Source organism: Talaromyces marneffei, chromosome 5 (assembly GCF_009556855.1).
Source record: "Talaromyces marneffei chromosome 5, complete sequence".
In the NCBI taxonomy this organism is placed as follows: Eukaryota; Fungi; Ascomycota; class Eurotiomycetes; order Eurotiales; family Trichocomaceae; genus Talaromyces; species Talaromyces marneffei.
Genome location: NC_072352.1, coordinates 1,487,189 through 1,507,829, shown reverse-complemented (window position 1 = coordinate 1,507,829; position 20,641 = coordinate 1,487,189). Strand labels below are relative to the sequence as shown.

Sequence of the window (20,641 nt, the reverse complement as noted above, 5' to 3'; positions counted from 1 at the left end):
TCATATTACAGTTTTCTCTGTACTGACCGGCAACACTCCTACATCATATGGAGAACTTCTGATAAACGTGTATCTTTCCCATATATTTGATTTCAACGTTGTTGCTCGGTCAAAATCTGAGACTTTGCGAGACGTAGGAGGTTGATAAAACTGGTTTTTATCAATAATCATCATCAAATAACGATCGAACGGGTAGTTCGATAAGCCGTCCGTCGCACAGTGTATTCCATACTTGGATGAGCTTCTACAAGTGAAGAAGTTATCACTGGGGGACTGTCATATAGGAGGACAAAGTCTGTCCATCCCTGGATCCTAGGTATTAGGCCTCTAAGAGGTACGCAGTGTACGATTCGCGGACGATCTTGATACAGCCCACGGGAGGCTAGTAAGCAGGGCCAAGCAATGTGGAACAGATCAACATGCGTACGCACTCGTGTATGTCTTGGGGCGAATGATGGACTGTCATAAGCTGCGATCCACATGTATTTCCACAGCGCATGTAGATCGCTCTCCACTGGGGTTCGGCCATGCTCAAGCCAGCTGTCCTCATTTCCGGTGAGAGGGTGACACAATCGACCATACATCAAACGTGACTGATGGACACCTGGAGATGCGCGTAGTATCCAGAAATAGTCTGAGTCTTCACGCTCATACACGCAGTATACAGAGTAAGAGTCGAGACTCCGAGACAGGAAGGGTGGAGGGAGCCAGCACGTGATTGGCCACTGATCGGACCTAGTGCCCGTATTCAGCCGCCTTCCCTTTCCTGTCAGTCTGTTATCCGTGCTCCATCTTTTTCATCATCAACTCTGAGACACTGCACGATCTCCTGAACTTCTTTCTCCTCTTCGTCTGCACTCGCATCGTCGGTCTACCTATAATTCTCCCGTCGAGAAACAATCATCCTGAATCATATTGTCGCTCGCTGGATGTGTTTCTCCTAAGCGGCTCTGTGATCCGCCGACACTCGTTTTCAACCACCGCGTCTCAGGGGCAGAGTCCAGGAGCTGAGTCCAGGAGTAGGCTGTGCTCAGAAAATTCGATTTCGCTTTACAAACAATTCCTTGGACATCCATAGACCCAATTCGACGACGGATTGATTTGACACCGTGTTGAGAACACTATCTCCTTCCGACCATCAAGACAACCAAATAATTCCACGAACTGGCGACACGGCGACAGTCGGACATCATGGCCCTCGCAAAGGACGCCTTCTTCGCGGGCCCAGCCACTCGACAAAGGAAAAGAATCCGATTAGTATTAGTAGCGACTATAGCAGCTGCATTTTTCTTCTTTTCTTATAACTTTTCCAGAAGCCGAGTACAGTTCTACCCCTCCAGTTACGATCACGAACAGACCGCAACCACCAAACGCCCCTCCTCGTTCACAACCGGTGCGGGAACTTGCAATGTTGATACCGGCGTCGTGGAGAGATATGGATTGAGCGGAGATGTCAAATATACCCGGCGTGAAATTTATGCCGTTATTACCGACAAGGAGGAGATCCCGATCACGACCAAGATGGATGTGAACCTTTTCGACACAGCGCCTACAACTTTGTCTTCCGATGTGCAGACTACCGTCAACTGCTCGGAACCAATCACTGTACGAGTCCCGCCTTCGCTACCGTTCAGGGATGCCTCACATATCGACTTTGCGATTTCCACGAATATGGAGAGATTGATGGATTCGATGGATGCATTCTCAGTTTGGGCAGGATATACAAACACACGATTCTTGGTCTTTATTGAGCCTGGCGCAGATCAGAGAAAAGCGCAGCGCAAAGCCAAGAGCCTTGGTTTGAACATCGAGCTTTTCGAGTCTGATGTCGATTACGAAAATCGGTATTCGTTGTTGGTGAAGCTTTTGGCTGACAACGCTCGTCCCGAGACGAAATGGTTTTGCATCATGGACGATGACACGTTCTTCTTGTCCATGTCTCGACTATTGCAGATGCTAGACAAATACGACGTCACGAAGCCGCACTATATTGGTACCGTGACCGAGAGTGATAGTCAGCTATCGATGTTTGGTATCTTCGCCTATGGAGGAGCCGGAATGTTCTTTTCTCGTCCCCTTATGGATGAACTCGGTCGGATCTGGGGCGAATGTGACGCCGGTACCGATCACGGAGATGGAAAGATTGCTCACTGTGTCTATCAGTACACCCGCACGAAGCTCGAAATAGAGACTGGTCTCAACCAGCTAGATTTGATGACCGACGCCTCAGGATGGTTCGAGGCTGCACGCTCTGTTCCAGTCTCTCTTCATCACTGGAAGTCATGGTTCGAGGCTGATGTCGTGAAAATGACTGCTGTCCGCGACGTGTGCGGCACCAACTGTATACTTCGCCAATGGAGATTCGCTGATGGATGGCTTCTAACCAACGGATACTCCGTCATTCACCATGGAGCAAGTGTCACAGACGACTACGGTGCATTCGCCATGGAAAAGACATGGGACGACCTCAACGGCTCAACTGACGAGTCCTTTGTGCGTACATTGGGTCCTCTGCGATCAAAGGAAGAAGATAAGATTTCGCTTCGACTTGCGGATGTGATTGTTGAGGGAGGACAGGTTCGACAATTCTATATTCGCCGTGTTGAGGGAGGCGACGAAGTCTTGGAACTTGTTTGGCGGTTGAACTAATCAGCTCGTTCATCTTCCCACCCAGTTTGCTATACCACCATATCGCCACATTATAATAACCATCATTATCATTACGACCATCTATCTATAGACAGGAAACCGTGGATTAAGTTTGCACATCATTTTGCGTTCTGCTATTATTTCATCCATTAATAAAGGGCCGACGACCATAGCATGACTATTGAAGTTCTTCTACAAGACAATTGACTCTAATCCATTACAACAAGCATCTGATACGTTTCATTCTCAATATCTGCTATTATACTGATTTGGACTAGTTGAGTTCTGGCTTGCTTTTATTAGGGATTGGGGTTTGGCTTGAGTTCCATTGTATTATTGTATATACTTTTTTTGTTTTCATGTGTTGGGGTGTTGAGGCTCGTCTGAGCTACACAATAGTGTCGCTGATTTAGATATAAAATTCAAAAGGGGTTTCTTTTCTCTTGAACACATTCCATTGTCGGCCTTCTATCTTCTAATTATGAACGCTCGCCTTTATAACAAACACAGCGAATCCATCAACAAGAAGCCGTTCCAGACAGTACCTTACTTACAATGTGCATTTTATATATATTCGGCAATATCTACAGAAAATCACACATCGCTCGCTTGCTCTCAAGTATCCAGAACCCTCAAACAAATCACTTCCCTTTTCAGATTTCCATCACCTCCAATGCATCTAATCCCCCCTTCCTCCCAAACGCAGGTGACTACACATCCGTCAATTTATATCTCATAGCTTCTACATTCGATGCCATCCCGTGCACGCCACCAAACAGACTCAGTTCCTCCACGACGGCGGCGGCTTTTGCTGCATATGCATTCCTGTAGTCGTAGTCGCCGACTGGTCCTGACTTTCTGCCTGAAAGGGCTTGTTGATCTATCTGGTTGTTGTTTTGGAGTTACGTCTTCGCAGGAAGAAGAAGAAGGGGCGGAGACTGCTGCGACGCCGACGCCGGCTGAGAGGCCCGATAATGTTGACGAAGACGAGGTGTTCCGAGGGGGTGGAGGGGAGGGGGTTGTAGCGGCTGGTGATGGGTCGGTCGTTGTCGTGGCAGTAGGCAATGAGGTTTGTGGTTGTAGAGGTGATAAGGGGCTATGAAAAGTAGCCCGGCAACTGGAGTCAGTTTGGACGGGTCGTTAACCTCGAGTTCATCGTAGTAGAGACAAGGCTAGTTTGAAGGTTATTCAAGATAAAGATGATCAGCTGGAATCCTTGATAGTGGCATTCATGGGTCAAGGGATTTTCTCGATGACTGGACTCCTAAGAGTCATGAGAACTCTCCTGCAATGGCCAGCCGTCCAGCAGAGAAAAAGAAGAGCGCCAGTGAAAGAACCGCTCTGCACCGTTCTGCGACTGAGGGTGTCGATGCTATTACTCCCTCCGAATCGTTGAGAAGCATGGATGCCGGAAATGAGAGGATGACTTATTCATAGGGGTCACATTAGTCTGCAATCCTTGGAGTATATCTTCCACATACCCCTATCATGACGGGCAGCTCATATTGTTATTCTCAGATTGCGGATCTGCTAGAAAACAGTAATGTGCTCACGATGTAGGAAAGCATGCCTCTTGACGATGCTCACCCCAATGATCCAGGATTACTACTGGGGCCTTGTGGATATGGAACGAGGTCAGAAATCCTCACCGCTATCCCGTCGCGGGCAGTGATCGACTGATTATTCGGCTTTGGGTGAGTTTCGAATATCTTTTCTTGTCTATATTGTGTTTGCTTTCTTCCTTCAGATATTCCTTGAAGACCAAGCTGTCCGACATGTCTCTCATCTCATTAGGGTCATCAGTGCTTACAACATCAACAGGATCCGTGCAGGATATTGTCTTTGTGACGCCGTCACCAGATTTAAATTCCTATAGTACAGCGTCACTACGTCCTCAACCTTCATTAGGAAATTCAATCGAAGAAGAGAATATTCCAGATCAACATACACATCTCCCCGCTTATGAATTGAGTAAGGTTTTGAGCGTCGATGCCAATTACCCTGCCAACCTTGTCCGTTGGGGGGGGGGGGGGGAAACTTTATGGTAGTGAAAAAAGTAGAATCAACCATGTCGTGCGCTCATAGGGGCTGAGCAATATATGGGAAAGTATGCAAAAGCATTGATGAATTGCTTGGCCTTTCGCAGTAAAATTGGTCCGGTAAATTTGATTTTGATATCTGATCCTCAGAGTGCTGCCTAGGCATTTGCTAGAGTACAATCGAATTACCGGTTAATCCGAAGGCCATATAGCTGCTCTCGATCTTATTGGATGATACCTATCCCTCATAAAGGAGGTATGCAGTCACACTCGCTCGCATTGAGATAACTATCCCCTGCCAACAAGAACCATTATATCAGCCATGACACTCACGGCAATCAGAAGCCAATAGCAATTGGAGGCTCGTCACCGTTCAATCAAATAGAAGCACGGAAATTTACAAAGCGATGCTTAGACTCAATAACTACGTACTCGTTGAACTTACAGAGTAGAGGTAGCGGCCCTAAAACTTAATCGGGAAGATTCTTCCAAGATCATTCCTTCGAACTTTGTGCGAGGCTTCTTCATTGTGGCATGATCGTGCACCTGGGAAGTGTAAACCGGATCAGGAAAAATGGGGTGGTGGTCTGAGGGGGATTGCCTCAGGTCGATTCGACATGCGACATGGAGGGCTTCTGGCAAAACCTTCTGGCAAACCTTCTGGCAAACCTTCTGGCAAACCTTCTGGCAAGTGATGCTTTTCGGGATCTCCATCAGAATCGGCGAGTTCCCTTGATTAAAAACCTTAACCCCTCTTTCCCCTTACTTGTAGTCTCGTAGATATGAGAACTTGGCCGGCCTTAAAAACCTTAATTGCCTCCAGCTTCTACAAGTAAATTAACATTCACTGATTCAGTAAAGAGCAGCACACTCCCACCGCGATTTTGTCAAACCTTAACCGCCTCGAGGCAACAGATTGATTATTCCAGAAACTTGCCGCATTTGATAGAGTCTGACCACCCCATGGAACCGGCCCCCGTGGTAGTTAGTTATATACGTAGTATATACTCTGTAGAGATGTGATGTGAATGACCAGCCATTCTGTGGGTACAACACGGTCATGTGGCTACCTGGAGTTCTGAACAGTTTCGAACCTTCGATTCAGGATTACCACTACATAGTACAGCGCAAAAAAGCTTAGAACCCAAAAATGGAGAGTCCTTTTCTCCGCAACTTGATAAGTACGTACAGTCATGGTTGACTCATCTTAGTACGTACGTATTGTGTGTTTCACTCCAGACTCCACTGGCGTGATTGAAGCGTTGTTGATCCCGTCCCCATACGTACTGACTCGTAAGGCGAATTCGTATCCAGCTCACCGAGTTTAATTGAAAAACGATACAATCGGTAGGTTATCAAACACGAGCCGAGCTACCGGCATCACAGGGAAGCTCGGTACTCACCGGGTTGCATTTTGATAAGGGCCGGAGTTGGCAACGTTTGTCAAGCACGCCGCCGCCGCCGTCCAGCAGGTCTCGAAACAAGATGTGTTAACTAGCTAGTTAACTCGACCGGGCTACTTAACTTACTCTTAGTACTTAACTAAGTTACTAACGGCTCTGACTATTGATCGTTAGCGTTCAAGTATCCACTCAAGTGTCCATTTGGCTAGGAAGCAAGCGGCTAGTACTGACTAGTTAACCGTCTAACGTTTGTAGTGCTTGGTGCGAGGAGCTCCAAGTCTACGCAATTTACGAAGGTTTTGAAAAGCGTCAAAATCATACTAGTTTCCATTGGCTCCAAAAAAGACATAGGGAATGCAACCTTGGGACAACAAATCATCACCAAGTCATCAACCCCACCATCGGCAGATGTTGCCGATTTTTGTTAACAAGGTCTGCCAAAGGGCCCCCGGCTGAAGGATTAATCCTCTTCGTCCTTCCTACGAGTTCTCGGTCCGTGGAATCTGACCGTTCTGACCTCCTGAATCTGACTCCTCCGTATTTGTTGAGTGATGTGCCAACAATATTCTGGAATGTTCTTGTTGGGATTTGGCTTTGGATCTGGCTTTTTTCCTTCCCCGGACTTTTTCGATGGTTCCATAAAAAACAACTAAAAGTAGTCTAATCATATTGCTTTCCTCGCGAGTCTATGGAGTACAGAGTTGATTAGCTCAACGACTGGTAAAGTCAAGATTGTGTAATTACGGTACGTACGGACAGTCTTTTGAGCATGAGCGCTCAGCATGCCTCCCAATTTCACATGCTTATGCTGGGGTATATTCCATACGCTAGTTACTACAAGTCTAGTACGAGTACGTACGTAGTAACTAGATCTGTCCAGGCGCATGAGCAGCCCTTAACTTACTGTGTATTAAGTCAATCAGATCGATCAATGCTCACTTAAGAAGTGAAGTGACTTAACACTGAACAGACAGCCAACTTTAGCCCTAGCGCCAGTCTGCTATGCCCACTAACCCCTCTTCAGCATATGCCAAGGAGACATTTGATTTTGGAATTGGAAAAAGGATACGCACTTTCACGTGCAAGAAACGATGTCAAGGACGATTCTGGTGAATGCCATGCATTAGTGTGTCTGGCAGGCCCGCGCACGGTGCTCATCTCCATGGATTCTTACAGAGTACTGCAACTATTGCGGTCTCTGAGTGAAGGATTGATACATGGATTGTGGCGAGTGCGTTATTTTCTTCGTCTTCCCCAACTCAACAAGCCTAGCTCGATTACTTCTTCCTCTGTTGGTTGGCTCTTTTCAAGAATTGGCCCTGCGAAGTGAATATCTCACTACATATATCTCCGGCCAAGCCCTAGACAGTAAGTGCGGAGTACAGAGGACCGAGTACTATCTCGTGTTATCTATCTATCGCTGTGTGATGCTATTTGTTTAGGCCAAAAAATCGCTCATCGTGGTTTCAATGGAGGTTGGTGCTTACTACGTACTCCTCTGTAAGCATTACAGGTTTTTTTTTTCGCATTAATGCTCGTAATATACTTCTAAATGGGTACCCATGCGCCTCAGTCATAGATTGCCGACGCTCTAAGATTTTGCCGACTGTTTAGATAGTAGAACCTTGGAACTACGGACGTATTTTCATAATCGACAGGAGTCAACCAGAATTGCCGAGTAGTACATGTTAGCTGTTTCAGGTTGCAAAAATAGTCAAGGGACACAACTTAGAGTTACGAAGGATTTGAGTTGTGAAGCGATTCGGGCACCCTCCTTGGATATAGAGAGGCTGAACTCGTCATCATCATGCACCACCCCCCCAAATGTCAAGGCGCTAGAAAATGTTGAATGGTAATATTCATCCACATCATTGTAGTTTTCCCTTAAATGACAAATGGTAGTTACATCGATTCCGATGGGGGATTTCGTGGGCGTGATTGTTGTGACTACCTACGTGTTGGGAATGTGGAAGTTATGCACCGCGATGATGACTCGGGTTCTCTCGGTCAACGATTCTTCGGCATCGTCTTCCTGTCCCTTTTCTTTTTCTTTTCTAGCGACTGCCTTGTTAGGTATTGTACCCCATATTTGCGCTCTCCATCTGCCGGTCAGGCCACCGGCGATGTTAGCGGCGGTCGTTCCTGCAGCTATCCCTCTCGCTCGTTGGCTGTAAGGATATTAATTGAGCTACGGAGTATTAGCCCAGGAAGATCATAAGTTAGACTTTCACTATTGTGGAATTTATCGCTCCGGCCAAGCCGGGATCAGTTAAGCTGATGTTCAAAACAAGTGACATGACCGAGAAGGTTGGAAGGGAAAGGGCTGAACAGCGAATCCGATTTCCGATTTTCGGTCGTATCGTATCGTATGGAGTTAGAGTTATTAATGCGCGGGGAACTGACTGCATTTAGAAATCTAAAAAAAAAAAAAAAAATCAAGAATCAAGTTGGGATAGGCTCATTCAGTGCTTTGGTGCAAGGGTAGCGAGATGCATAATCACGATCGTCCGTATAGAGCGACATTTCAGAACTCGAAATCAATGGGTAATCATGCATCACTCAATCCCACCCAAGAATATGTCTCAAGGTCAGCGTCAGTCATGTTAGTTACTTACTCCGTAAGCACTTGAACATCTCCCGGAACAATTAAAGCGTCTTGTTTCAGGATTGGTGAAATAGTTACAGTTCATCCATTCTTTATGTGCTCGCATTGGTACTAGTCCGTACTCCGTATCTTCCTTCGACCTATGAAAAACCCGGTAAAGTCATGCGACGGAGCCCCGTCCCTATTCCGTAGATTTAATTAGTCTGTCGGTCGTATGTGTATTGTTGGTGAAAATTGATTACGGTTTTTGCGGAGTAGAGTCAATCATTCACACTCGGCCTTGGGAGCCATACACATCAACCCCTGCCTATTATCGGCACATGTACCTTAGGGCTTTGACTTGCCTGATTGAAAACACAACATGTCTTTGAGGTGTAAATTCAGGTACACCGAGAACCCAAAGGGGCGTAGAATGATCCACCCCCAGGCTACAAACTAGCGTAGTCTGCTTCGGCCTTGCTACGTATGTACAGTACTAACAGGGCTCCATTCGCCTCCCGTTTATTCCTTCACCGTCAGTCAAACTCAGCCCTTCAACCTGGAATCTTTCAAGCGAAATCTTTCCGACTAAAACGCTGTTAGTTTAGTAAAAGTGGCTCCCGAAATATACTCTAGCTTATGCGGAGGTTTTAGTCGTCCATACTAGGCCTAAGTATTTTCCCCGGTCTTTCCCCCCCCCCCCCCCCCAAGTTAACCCATTTGTCAATACGTGCGAGGGGAGGAGGACTAGGCATGGTTGAAATCAAGTCCAACGTCACCATCCATATCTGTTGGAATTATTCTTAAAAGGTGCTTAGTCGATTTGACCGATCGTGTATGTAATATGGTATAGTTACAGAGTATCCACTTGAAGGAAGTCAAATAAAAGAAGTCGAAAATCCAGTTCACTCAGCCCATCTATATTCAAGCTAATGATCGTACGGCACCTAATATAATTGATCACCAAAGTACGGCTAGGGCAGTACGATGTCAAACGACCAAAAAAACAAATTTCTTCGATATTGGCGATAAGTGAATCTGAGAAAACTGTCTATCATCCTAACCATGGCTTCCATATTCGAACCCAGAAGTGGTGCATCTTCCTCTCCACCTCCTCAAAAGGCTTCAAAGCAGGCCTGTGACAACTGTCGACGACGCAAGATCAAATGCAATCGTGCTCAGCCATGTGATAAGTGCCAACGGCTGTTGTTGTCCTGCTCATACTACGATGTCTTGCAGAGAAAGGGGCCCAAGTTCCGTACATTGTATCCCCTTGCACCTCTGCAGACATTAGTATCGCAATATCCGACTCCTCCTCAAAGTATTACTGATCAAGCAAGTCAATCTGAGTTGATGGTCCCACGTGAGTATAAACCCTGAAAACGTCTGCTTCTTACCTGGGCCCTATGAGTTGCTGGCTGACTTTCAAGGAAATGTCGATAGTGGAAGGCTGGTCCGCTCCAGTACCATGGAATATCAATATAAAGCAGACATATGAAAGTTATTCCTCACCGGAATCTGTCGACTCACAATATGAGCTGCCGAATACTAGTAGTGGCTATCACCAAACTGCCATGCTATCACAACCACCATCTCAATCCCCATTAATGTCAAATCAACCACAACCACAACCACAGCCACAACCACAACCCCAAGCACAACCCCAACAACAGCCTCAACCACAGCCCCAACCCCAGTCACGGACACAATCCGGACGTCTGTCTGCTATGGTAATATTGGCACATATAAATGTCTACTTGAAGTACCTGTATCCGATCATACCGGTAGTCAATCCCGAGCAGATCCTCAACGACAGTCAACATCCCGAACAACTTACCATACAGCGATATGCATTCCTAACCGCCCTCTGTGCTGCAACTCATGTCCAGCTTCAATTAGACGCCATGATTGACCCATCATCTTCATCTTCATATTATGATTCTTCACTAGCTCTATCTGGAATAGAGATTTTGACTGAAGCAATCAGTGCAAGAAACGAATGCGTCAACATCTGCGAGCAAGTTACGATCGAATCACTACTTACCTCCTTTTTTCTATTTGCCGCCTACGGCAATCTAGACCGTCAAGATCAGGCTTGGTTTTATCTTAGTCAAGCTACGTCTTTGGCCCTGACGCTTGGATTGCATCGAGAAGCTACTTATTCTACGTTTGGGGAAGAGGAGGCCGAGGAGCGAAGGAGGGTATTTTGGTTATTGTTTGTCACTGAAAGGTGAGTCCTGCAGGACATTTTCTATATAAACGTGTCTCAAGTACATCCATTCGACTAACATTCCCAATCATAGAGCATACGCCCTTCAACAGGCGAGGCCAATCATGCTTCGAAACTCCATTCGAAAGCCCGCCATTCTATCGACAGAAGATCATATAGTGCAATACGGGTTCTATAACCTCGTCAGCATATTTGAGAAGCTCACACCAGAGCTATATGACTGGATAGCCATTGAATGCGATGATACCTTTATAGCAAGCATGACTGCAGGCCGAACCAACCTACGAGATATGACTCGTCGCCATCACTTCAGTAAGCCGATTCCTGTTGCCAGTGTTGCCGAGATCCAAAGCCTAGATATTGCTGGTACACAACAATGGCTTCAATTTTTGGCATGGAAGCTCTCAATGAGCGACCTATCTCAGTTCAGGAGCGCAGATGCCTTGCTACCATTTCATTTCCCGGTGTTGGTTGCAAAGGTAGTTATGGATGTATTCCAGGGTTCGACGGCGATACAATCAATCAATGTGAGTAACTCCATCCCCAAATATACGGCTTTTTTCTCTCTCTCTCTCTCTCTTTGATTTTGATTGTTTATTGACAACGTATACACAGGGCCAAGACCGAAGGGTGTCCATGATGCACACAGATCCCGCAATGCAAAACTATCCCGGTTGCGATATCAATAACGAGGAGTTCCTTCTTGATATCATCAATATCCTCTCTCGTATCCGTCCAAACAATAATCACCAAGCTCATCCTCAGGATTCCTTTTTTCCGCCAACCTCACCTGGTTCTACATCGCCTTCTAATCAGTTCTTCCCATGATGAGTTTTAATTATAATCTATAAGTATGAATTACGACATGGTTTGATGCATTAATGTGAAATGGAAGGTGGGCGGTGGCGGCGTGAGTTTTTTGTTTTTGTTTTAGTGGATTTTTTGGGCTGCTTTATTCAAATATACCAATGTTGTTGCTGTTATCACAAGTTCTGGAAACTTTGTTGTACATTAATTTTTTGAAGTTATGGAGGCAGACTGCTTATACACGTTATAACATGGCAGTTCTTGTGCGATTTCTCTTCATCAACCAGACCCAAAGTTTCGAGAGTATAATAGAATGTAGTCATAATGATCAGAAGACCTCTCCGTATATAGACTATACTAATAGTATTTGACCTTAGGTCCATTTAGTGATGCGTTGTTTGTTCCTGGCCGTTGTTGAGATGGACTAGTATATCAGAGTGCTATCTATTTCTATGTAAAGCAAGATTTCTAAATACAGTCAAGAATTACTGTACGTTAAATTGATTCCCTTGTCTCTCGTTAGGGTTAGGTTTTGAAGTTATACAAAATATTCATATACACCTTCCTATATACATTTCCTCAAATAAAATCGCCAGTGCTTATGTTCCCATCTACTGCCAGTTATCATTGATACAAGCAGTGCTCACACCACAATCACTGGGCACGATATACTTCCGATTTGGATCACTTTCCCAAGTGATCGTACCGCTTGCGTTCTTGAAGAACTTGTACTCAAATGCGGTGCCACTGGGTAGATTCAGTGTGACATACCAAAGGTTATAGGCTGAGCGATAGTCCTGTGCACTCAACAGAACCGCCTTGCCAGCAGTGGTGGACCAGCTACCGAGCGCGGAGATATTGCCTGTCAAATAGACGTTTTGTCCGAAACTGGTCGTAACGACCTCCTGGAATGTGACGGCTACTTTAGCAGGGGCAGAGCACGAGGGTCTAGCACTGCTAGTGGGTGCCGTGGGCCAGGCTGTGTTGGTCGCGGATGTGTAGCTACCAGTTGCGGAGGTTCCGGAGCAAGTCGTTGGAACGGTGTTTGCATTGCTAGAGCCCCATGATGCTGGCACTGTACCGGCGCGGCGGGCAGCTGCCGTGAGGAGAGCTGCGTAAGACCATGTCAAAGCGGAGGCAGATAGTGGTGCGCCCGTATCACGCTGGAATTGTTCGGCAAGTGTCCCGTCGGCTGGTGTGTATTTTTCAACGATACTCATATATCCGTCAGCGTACTTCTGCACGGCCGCGATTATAGCGGTAAATGTGGATGAGCCAGAGGCGTATGTGCCCGTCGCTGCTGAAGGATAGATATCCCGGAAGAAACCCAAGCTGACAGAGGTGATGGTAATAGAGCCGATCTTGTTCCACTGATAGATGGCATCATACAACTGCTCTGCTGCGGCAGTAGTAGACAGGTACCATGGGTTACCTCCTTGATATACATCTTCAGCATATCTTCCAACAGCAACAGCAGAGCCAGCAGCGATGCCTGAGTTGAGAGTGTATACGCTTCGGAAGGAATCCGTAACAGCCTTGTGGTTAGCGAGGGCTTTCGCGGAGCAAGGCTGGAAAGTTGCGTCATCACAGCTGGTTGCCGCTGGGTCAAAGGTTTCAATGACTCCTAGAATTGAATTGGCGTCTAAACCTGTACGGCCATTTTGGGCGAAATTGGCAAGAATGTAGGAGCCTGTCCAGTAGGATTGAAGGAAACATAAGACCTGGGGGGCCTGAGAGACGCAGTTGGCGCAAGACTGGCCGAGGGATGTAGCGAGAGCACTACCCTCAACCAAGGCACGGTGTTGGGCTGCTGTTGTGAAGAAAGATGATCCTTGCGTCTCTTCCCAAAGATCTGTTTCCGTGTATCAGCGCTGAAAATCGTTGCTAGAATCAGAAAATGACTCGAGAGGACTTACCAAATGTGGTCTGATTCCAGTACTGGGCGACATAGGCCAAATCATTCTGGACAATGGGCCAGATGATCTCTTTTGCGGTAGAGGTTTGGCCATTATTCTATTCCATTACGGTTAGAGGAACTTGGGGATCGGGTAACCTTAGCAGGGTTCAACAACACTCACAATGAGATAATTGGCATATGCAATCATTGCAGTCGCTCTTAGCGCAGGTCCATCTCTCTGTGGACGGCCCCAAGAACCTGTAAATGCAGTTCCATTGACGTTGAACTTTGGTTCACCAAGTCCAGTACCATCTGCAAGGCTTCCGGACGGGTTTGAGATTCCTTGGATGATCGTTTCAACATTGATGTACTCTTGGATAGTAGATTCTAGGCTAGATGTGCCCGCGATGAAGTTATCGATCAAAGTCTTAAGGGTCAAAGCTGAATCTCGAGTCCATGTGTAGAAATCTACAAAAGAAAAAGATTAGAGAGGTTGAGTGGGATGTCGGAATGATATAAACGTACAATTTGGGTCAGCCTTGCTAGGGCTCGCAAGGACAGAACCCGCGTCCGCTCCTTCGGTGAAGGCACCACTGGAGCCGATATTGTTCAACACTCCTTGAAGTGCGACAGGAGTTTCACTTGCCAACCATGTGTCCAGCGATCCTGATGCGCGTGGGGCAAACTGTACCGCTGCTCCCTGCACCAAGGTCAGCAGATTCAACGCGGCCAAGGCAGTTGTCACAGCCATGATGTCGGCCTGTCAAACGAAAGCAAGGAAACGGAAAGAGGAATGCGAAAACAAGTTAACGATGATCGACAAAGTTCTTGAGTGATTATTCGCAACTTTTACAGGGAAGATGAGAGCTAAGACTCCGTATTTAAGTAGGCCTACGATGGCCGGCCGGGTACCTTATTTATCTATGACGATCATGGCTAGAGATGCATAATCTAGGTCAATCAGGTTTAATCTATTTCGTTGACCAGTGAGATCTCTAAAAACTACCAGACGGCATTTGCTGGAGCATGATGATAGTCATCTGACCTTGCTGGAGCGGGTATACGGTCTACAAAGTACAACGTCAAATTTCCGGGCCCTTGCTTTCTCGGGATTGACTGCATGTAGCAGTAGTATGGATACCGTACGGGGTAGATTGGTTCTCCTTGTCTTTTCGTTTCCCCGGCTTTTCTCCGCGTGTTGACGACTCATCAATTCCATGAAGACTCTTGATGTTGTCATTTGCGTACGTAGGAGTAGTAGTTACGTATGTACTCCGCAGTGTGTACATAAGCAAAACCCCGCAATCTCGGGCGATCACCGCAGATCTGAGTGTTTGTTGGCTGGTCGAGTACCGAGTCGCCCGAGCCCGGGCTTTGAGTGGCCTGAAGAGTCGACGAATGTCCGACTGAGGTGACATTGAGGATTCGACACGGAAATATTGCAGTTTACAAGGATCCATAGGCGCGAAAATCAACCAATAGAATGGCATACCGGCATTTCTCTCTCCTCTTGGACCGCTGTTTGATTTCTGCCGAACGGTGAAGATTGATCGTGGAGTTGACTCCGGGATGTACCCTGCTGATTTCATTCCTACAAGTCGTTGACATGACCGGTCGGCATGTGATTTAGGATACTTCAGAAGAGCTCCGACTCGTGAAGTCAGAGTACGCACTGAAAATAATTTCAGTCTTGAATACATCCCGAAAAGGGTCTACCGGTAACCTCTCTCGGATGTACCCCTGACACCTTAGTTAGCGTGCCGTGCCTGAGTCCGGTAACTACCTAAATCTTTATCCAGCGTTCATGAGTAAGGCCATCAACAAGGTCACGGCACTTGCTCTAGTTCATTACTCAAGGGTCCATCGTCTGAGATGTACACTTACCTCTTCGCTTTGCTTCACTACAGTGTATACTAGTGTAGTATGCAGTACTCCTTGTACAGAGTACTGAATGGTGCCAGAACAAGCTTAGGTCGGCCCATTATGCCCTAAACAAGTCATAGCCAATACGACTGAGAAAGTCCCGGCCACGCGTGTAATCCGTTAATTTAAAAATTGATTTGAATTCTAGAAATCGACCGTTTTTTCGTATATTTTTAGCGAAACTATACGTAGACACCGACACATCTGCATCAACACCCCCGTATGTAACTATACTATACATCGACAACCCCATCTTGTAATTTTAAAATCCGCCTTAGAATAACGAATAACTGCAATTCAGAATTCTTATTTCGGAAATTTTTTTTATACAGTTTCAATCAATTCCGCTCGTTAAAAAAAGAGCGACCTCCAATCGAATATTAATTCAATATATAGTGTGTTTTTTGAGATTTTGAACAGGAAGGGATTTGAAAAGCCAAGCAATCTTTCAACTTAAATATACGGAGTAGATTGAAATAAAATACAGCTCGTAAGGCTTTATACCGGGTAATAAACTTGGCATAGATTTGTATTTTGAAACATCAAATGAGAAAATTAAATCATTAATAAACACCTACCGGATTGGGCTTAGAGGGGGTGTCGATCTATATTAGAATTCGGGGGGGTTGAAGAATTCGTGGAGGTCTACGTATACTACGACTAGCGCTGCTGGGGTGCAGCCCAAGTCAAGGATATGCCGGCGCTAAAGTTTCCGCTCAGGCATCAACGTCTTACGTAGTATAACTACCTAGCCTCATGCTAACTAACTTCTACATCAAGTGTGCCACTACTGAATCGCCATTAGAATTCTATTGAGTACGTATGCAAAGGGTGCTGTATTCGAAGCCCAATTGGTGGGAAAATCAAATACTGTATGGAATGCATTCACTGTCAATTTCCCCATATATTCCCCGTATAACGGCGGCTTCATACTCCTATAGTGCACAACCACACGGGAAGTCTGCCTATTATTCAGGTACAAATAGTCTATGGTGGCTTGAAATACGAGAGTAGTTATAAATTAAGTACACAGTGCAATATGATGTAATAGGCGGCGGAATCCTTCTCAGTATTCCAGTTCTATTGCTCCACAGGGTCTATACAAGTACTACCCCAGATAGACGTTCGGCAGTTGTTAATACCCAAGCCAAGAAACGTTCTCTATGACTGAGTGTAGTTGAACAGTTACCGAGCGGTCCGATGGATACATTCTCCATTAATAAAACCCGAGCCTGTGAGTGGCCCCTTCTCCTCTTGGAGATAACATCCCTCGTGAAACATACACTTTTGTGAATACTAACTATTACGTGCGTATCCACCACCACAATTTAATGGTTTCCATCCAGGGCGAACCAACCTATCATAGTTGAGTGCTATCTTTGCTGGTGAATCAAAAGTCGTTGACAATGCTAGTTTCTTTCCCCAAGAAAACAAACCACATTTGCCGGTTATGCCGACATTGATCCGTAGGTGGTGGGTACAATAGAATCATGCAGAGACTAAGACTCTGTAGCACAATCCAAGATCAAGTAATTCTTGACGTATACCAAAGATTAGGCTGTATATGCGGTCCTCGCGTTGCAAGCAAGGACCACAAGCCGTGAAGGGTTGAGATCGCCCAACTAATCTCCGCCCCCGCTGTCAGAACGTCACAGTGCCTGGGACACTTTGATCAACTGACTAAGATGGTTTGTGGGTTAAATCCGGCTCTTCGAAAGACAAAGATAGTTAGTCCCTTGAACATCATCTTGAAAGAAACATATATTTAAAAGAAGGCATCTTGAAGAGTGGCTTCTTTTCTTTTCAGAGCATGGTATCAAGACTACATCCATGGGAATTTATATTGCTATGCCGAGACTTTCTATCTCCTGAAATCATTCGCCTTTCTCTTCATTGTCTATAATTTTCTATTCCATTCAATCAAAACCATCATCATCAAGATGAAGCTGTCGCTCATCACAAGCGCCACAGTTGCAGGTCTTTTGGCACAGGTTGTCAAAGCTGCAACCCCGGATGAATGGCGCTCACAATCTATTTATTTCCTTCTCACTGATCGATTTGCTCGAACGGACAATTCGACCACTGCAGAGTGCGATCTTCAAGCACGCGTATGTTTTAAAAGGTTGGATGATTTGGAAGTCCATGTGAACTAACGTTCAACAGCAATACTGCGGAGGATCATGGCGAGGAATTATCAACCAGGTATGTTGAGTAGAATGACCAGGTTAGTGAGTCTGGGCAAAGCTAATGACCTGTACAGTTAGATTATATCCAGAACATGGGATTTACGGCCATTTGGATCACTCCTGTTACTGAGCAGCTACCTCAATCTACTGGAGATGGAACGGCTTTTCACGGCTACTGGCAACAAGACATGTACGTCTTACAGTTGAGATGTATTGAAATTGCGACTGACATTGGAGAAACAGTTACTCTATCAATTCGAACTACGGTACAGCGGAAGACTTGAAAGCTTTGTCTACAGCTCTCCATGCTCGTGGTATGTACCTCATGGTTGACGTCGTGGCAAACCACATGGTAAGTCTACTTCAAACTTTCAAGTCTATTCTCGGCTGAACTAACTTTTTTGTCAAAAGGGCTACGCTGGTGCTGGCACAGACGTAGACTACTCTGTTTTCAATCCTTTCAACAGCCAAAGCTACTTCCATCCTTACTGCCCAATCATCAATTACTCCAACTTTACCATGGTTGAACAATGCTGGGAAGGCGACAATACTGTCTCGCTTCCAGATCTCAATACCGAAAGCACAGAGGTGCAGAATATCTGGTACAGCTGGATTCCGGAATTGGTCTCAAACTACTCCAGTACGTACTACTCTCTCCTTGGGTCTTTTTTCCGTCAGGAAAATCCCGATGCTAATGATCGGAACAGTTGATGGTCTCCGCCTTGACTCGGCGCTAGAAGTTCAAAAGGACTTTTGGCCAGCCTGGGTCAAGGCAGCTGGCGTCTACTGCGTTGGCGAAGTCTTCAATGGCGACGCAACCGTAGCATGCCCGTACCAAAACTATCTCGACGGAGTCCTCAACTACCCAACGTACTTCCCCATGATTCGCGCCTTTGAGAGCACTAGCGGCAGCATTTCAGACTTGTATAACATGGTCAACACCGTCCAATCCGACTGCAGCGACTCAAACTTGCTAGGCACCTTTTCTGAGAACCACGACAACCCGCGATTCGCAAGCTACACCTCGGACTTCTCACTAGCCAAAAATGTGCTTGCTTTCACACTCTTGTCAGACGGTATTCCCATTATTTATGCTGGTCAGGAACAGCATTACAATGGTGGCAGTGATCCTAATAACCGTGAAGCGACTTGGTTGAGTGGGTTCGATACTTCTGCTGAGCTTTATCAATGGGTTGCGCAAATGAACAAAATCCGAAACTTTGTTATTAAACAGGACACTGGATACACTACTTACAAGGTATAGACCCTATCTTTTTTTTTTATACCGTAGCCGATTCATATCTAACATTATCTCAGTCCTCCCCAATCTACCAAGATAGCAACAATATCGCCCTCCGCAAAGGCAGCACCGGAAGCCAGGTCGTCACCGTGTTCTCAAACTCTGGCTCAAGCGCCGGTTCCTACAGCTTGAAAATCTCCGGAACAGGTTTTAACGCTGGGCAGGTGATTACCGAGTTGATCACTTGCACAAACGTTACTGTTAGCGACTCTGGTGATATCTCCGTTCCGATGGCCGGCGGATTGACCAGCGTGTTGTACCCTGCTTCTAAGCTCGTTGGGGATGGACATCCTTGTTAGATAGCTCGAATGTCTGAGTTGATCTTACATATCTAGGTAAGCTCGAAGTTGCGGCATATCTATTATTGTGGATGTATAGTTATAGTGTATATAGTATAAGTGTAATCCTCACATTGGACGTGGCTGTTTCCCACCTAGGTAGCATGTCAGTGGCTGTACGTGTGCCTATGTAGTATTGTTTTTAATCGCTCAATCATTTTTCAGAAACTTCTTAAACAGAACTCATTTGAATCAAAGAACAACGTCGAAATAGGCTTTTGACAAATATCACCACGCCGTTGAAGGATCGCCCAAAATATGTATAACCATCACCTCATCCCATCTGTGCACGAATACCTCTCAGGCCTTTCGTTCCGAATGAAGATGCATATTGGTAAATACATAGTATCTCAATTCATAATTATACATACATTCAAGTCTCTTGCATTTTACTCGACGGGCCATTATAAAAGTATCTACATGTACTTGTTGAGATATTACCTAGCTGGTCGCCATAGCCGACACAACCAACGCTAATATTGGCAGGGGTCTATATTATCAAATACAATTACCGAACGCTCTGTTCATAGGAGATGCTAAGGGAGGCAACCTTGGAAAAATTCCATCACCCTCGTAAGGTCTTCTGCCTTACCTGAACACACCTATGAACAGTGTCCGACAAACGTGAAAGATATTGCATATGCAGCTTGGCAGTAACCAATATCACAACAAAGAAAGAAGCTCGACATCCGTGGACTTTCTTGCATAGCTATATCATATGGACTGTCAATCTCAATTTAAATCACAGGATCAATGGTTCATGGATTCATCCATTGACGTTTGGTTTATGTTTTGTCTTGTTTAATTTCTTTCTTTGACATGCATTGTGTAATGTAGCCAGCTAACTTGCTCTCAATGCGTTGTTGGTGTATGTGTAACCCCCATAATAACAGACCGCTCGAGGCCTTAGCTCTATGCGCTCCGCGAGAATACAAGGTTGGGCGGCATGGAATATCCTTGAAGCGGAGTATAAAAGCTTTGCAGTGAAATGTTCGTTTTTCGAGATGGGATAACTCGTTATACAGACGCGAGTTGAAGGTTTTCCCCATTCAACCTTTTTGAAGGTAGTACAATTGTTCATTTCAGGTTTGTAGAAACAGCACTTGTCATACAGAGAACCGAGGCTGATCCTTGATAGATCTAAAGCATTTAGCATAACTATGGCATCGATCAAAGCCATAACAAGAAAAAAATGACTCGGATACAGAGTAGGGAGTTATCTTTGTGAGTTCGTGATGCAATGCAAAAGACTGGATGGTTTTTGTGTTGGGAGATCGGCAGTTCC

General features: G+C 45.7%; 4 protein-coding genes across 4 annotated transcripts; 3 read left to right on the top strand and 1 right to left on the bottom strand.

Annotated features, from left to right (window-relative positions):
- Positions 1-1,191: 1,191 nt before the first annotated feature.
- EYB26_006866 (uncharacterized protein) lies at positions 1,192-2,649 on the top strand (the record flags this gene model as incomplete). Its single annotated transcript, XM_054266139.1, has 1 exon — positions 1,909-2,649. The coding sequence occupies one exon, from the start codon at positions 1,909-1,911 to the stop codon at positions 2,647-2,649; it is 741 nt and encodes a 246-aa protein (XP_054122114.1).
- A 7,091-nt stretch (positions 2,650-9,740) lies between these two features.
- Positions 9,741-11,733, top strand: EYB26_006865 (uncharacterized protein; the record flags this gene model as incomplete). Its single annotated transcript, XM_054266138.1, has 4 exons — positions 9,741-10,038; positions 10,119-10,905; positions 10,979-11,432; positions 11,521-11,733. 4 exons carry the CDS (start codon positions 9,741-9,743, stop codon positions 11,731-11,733), a joined length of 1,752 nt encoding a protein of 583 aa, XP_054122113.1.
- Positions 11,734-12,323: 590 nt separating this feature from the next.
- EYB26_006864 (uncharacterized protein) lies at positions 12,324-14,360 on the bottom strand (the record flags this gene model as incomplete). Its single annotated transcript, XM_054266137.1, has 4 exons — positions 12,324-13,564; positions 13,629-13,725; positions 13,791-14,077; positions 14,135-14,360. The coding sequence occupies 4 exons, from the start codon at positions 14,358-14,360 to the stop codon at positions 12,324-12,326; spliced, it is 1,851 nt and encodes a 616-aa protein (XP_054122112.1).
- Positions 14,361-17,472: 3,112 nt separating this feature from the next.
- Positions 17,473-19,317, top strand: EYB26_006863 (uncharacterized protein; the record flags this gene model as incomplete). Its single annotated transcript, XM_054266136.1, has 7 exons — positions 17,473-17,640; positions 17,696-17,734; positions 17,793-17,908; positions 17,962-18,070; positions 18,130-18,358; positions 18,426-18,976; positions 19,036-19,317. The coding sequence occupies 7 exons, from the start codon at positions 17,473-17,475 to the stop codon at positions 19,315-19,317; spliced, it is 1,494 nt and encodes a 497-aa protein (XP_054122111.1).
- Between the last annotated feature and the right edge of the window lie 1,324 nt (positions 19,318-20,641).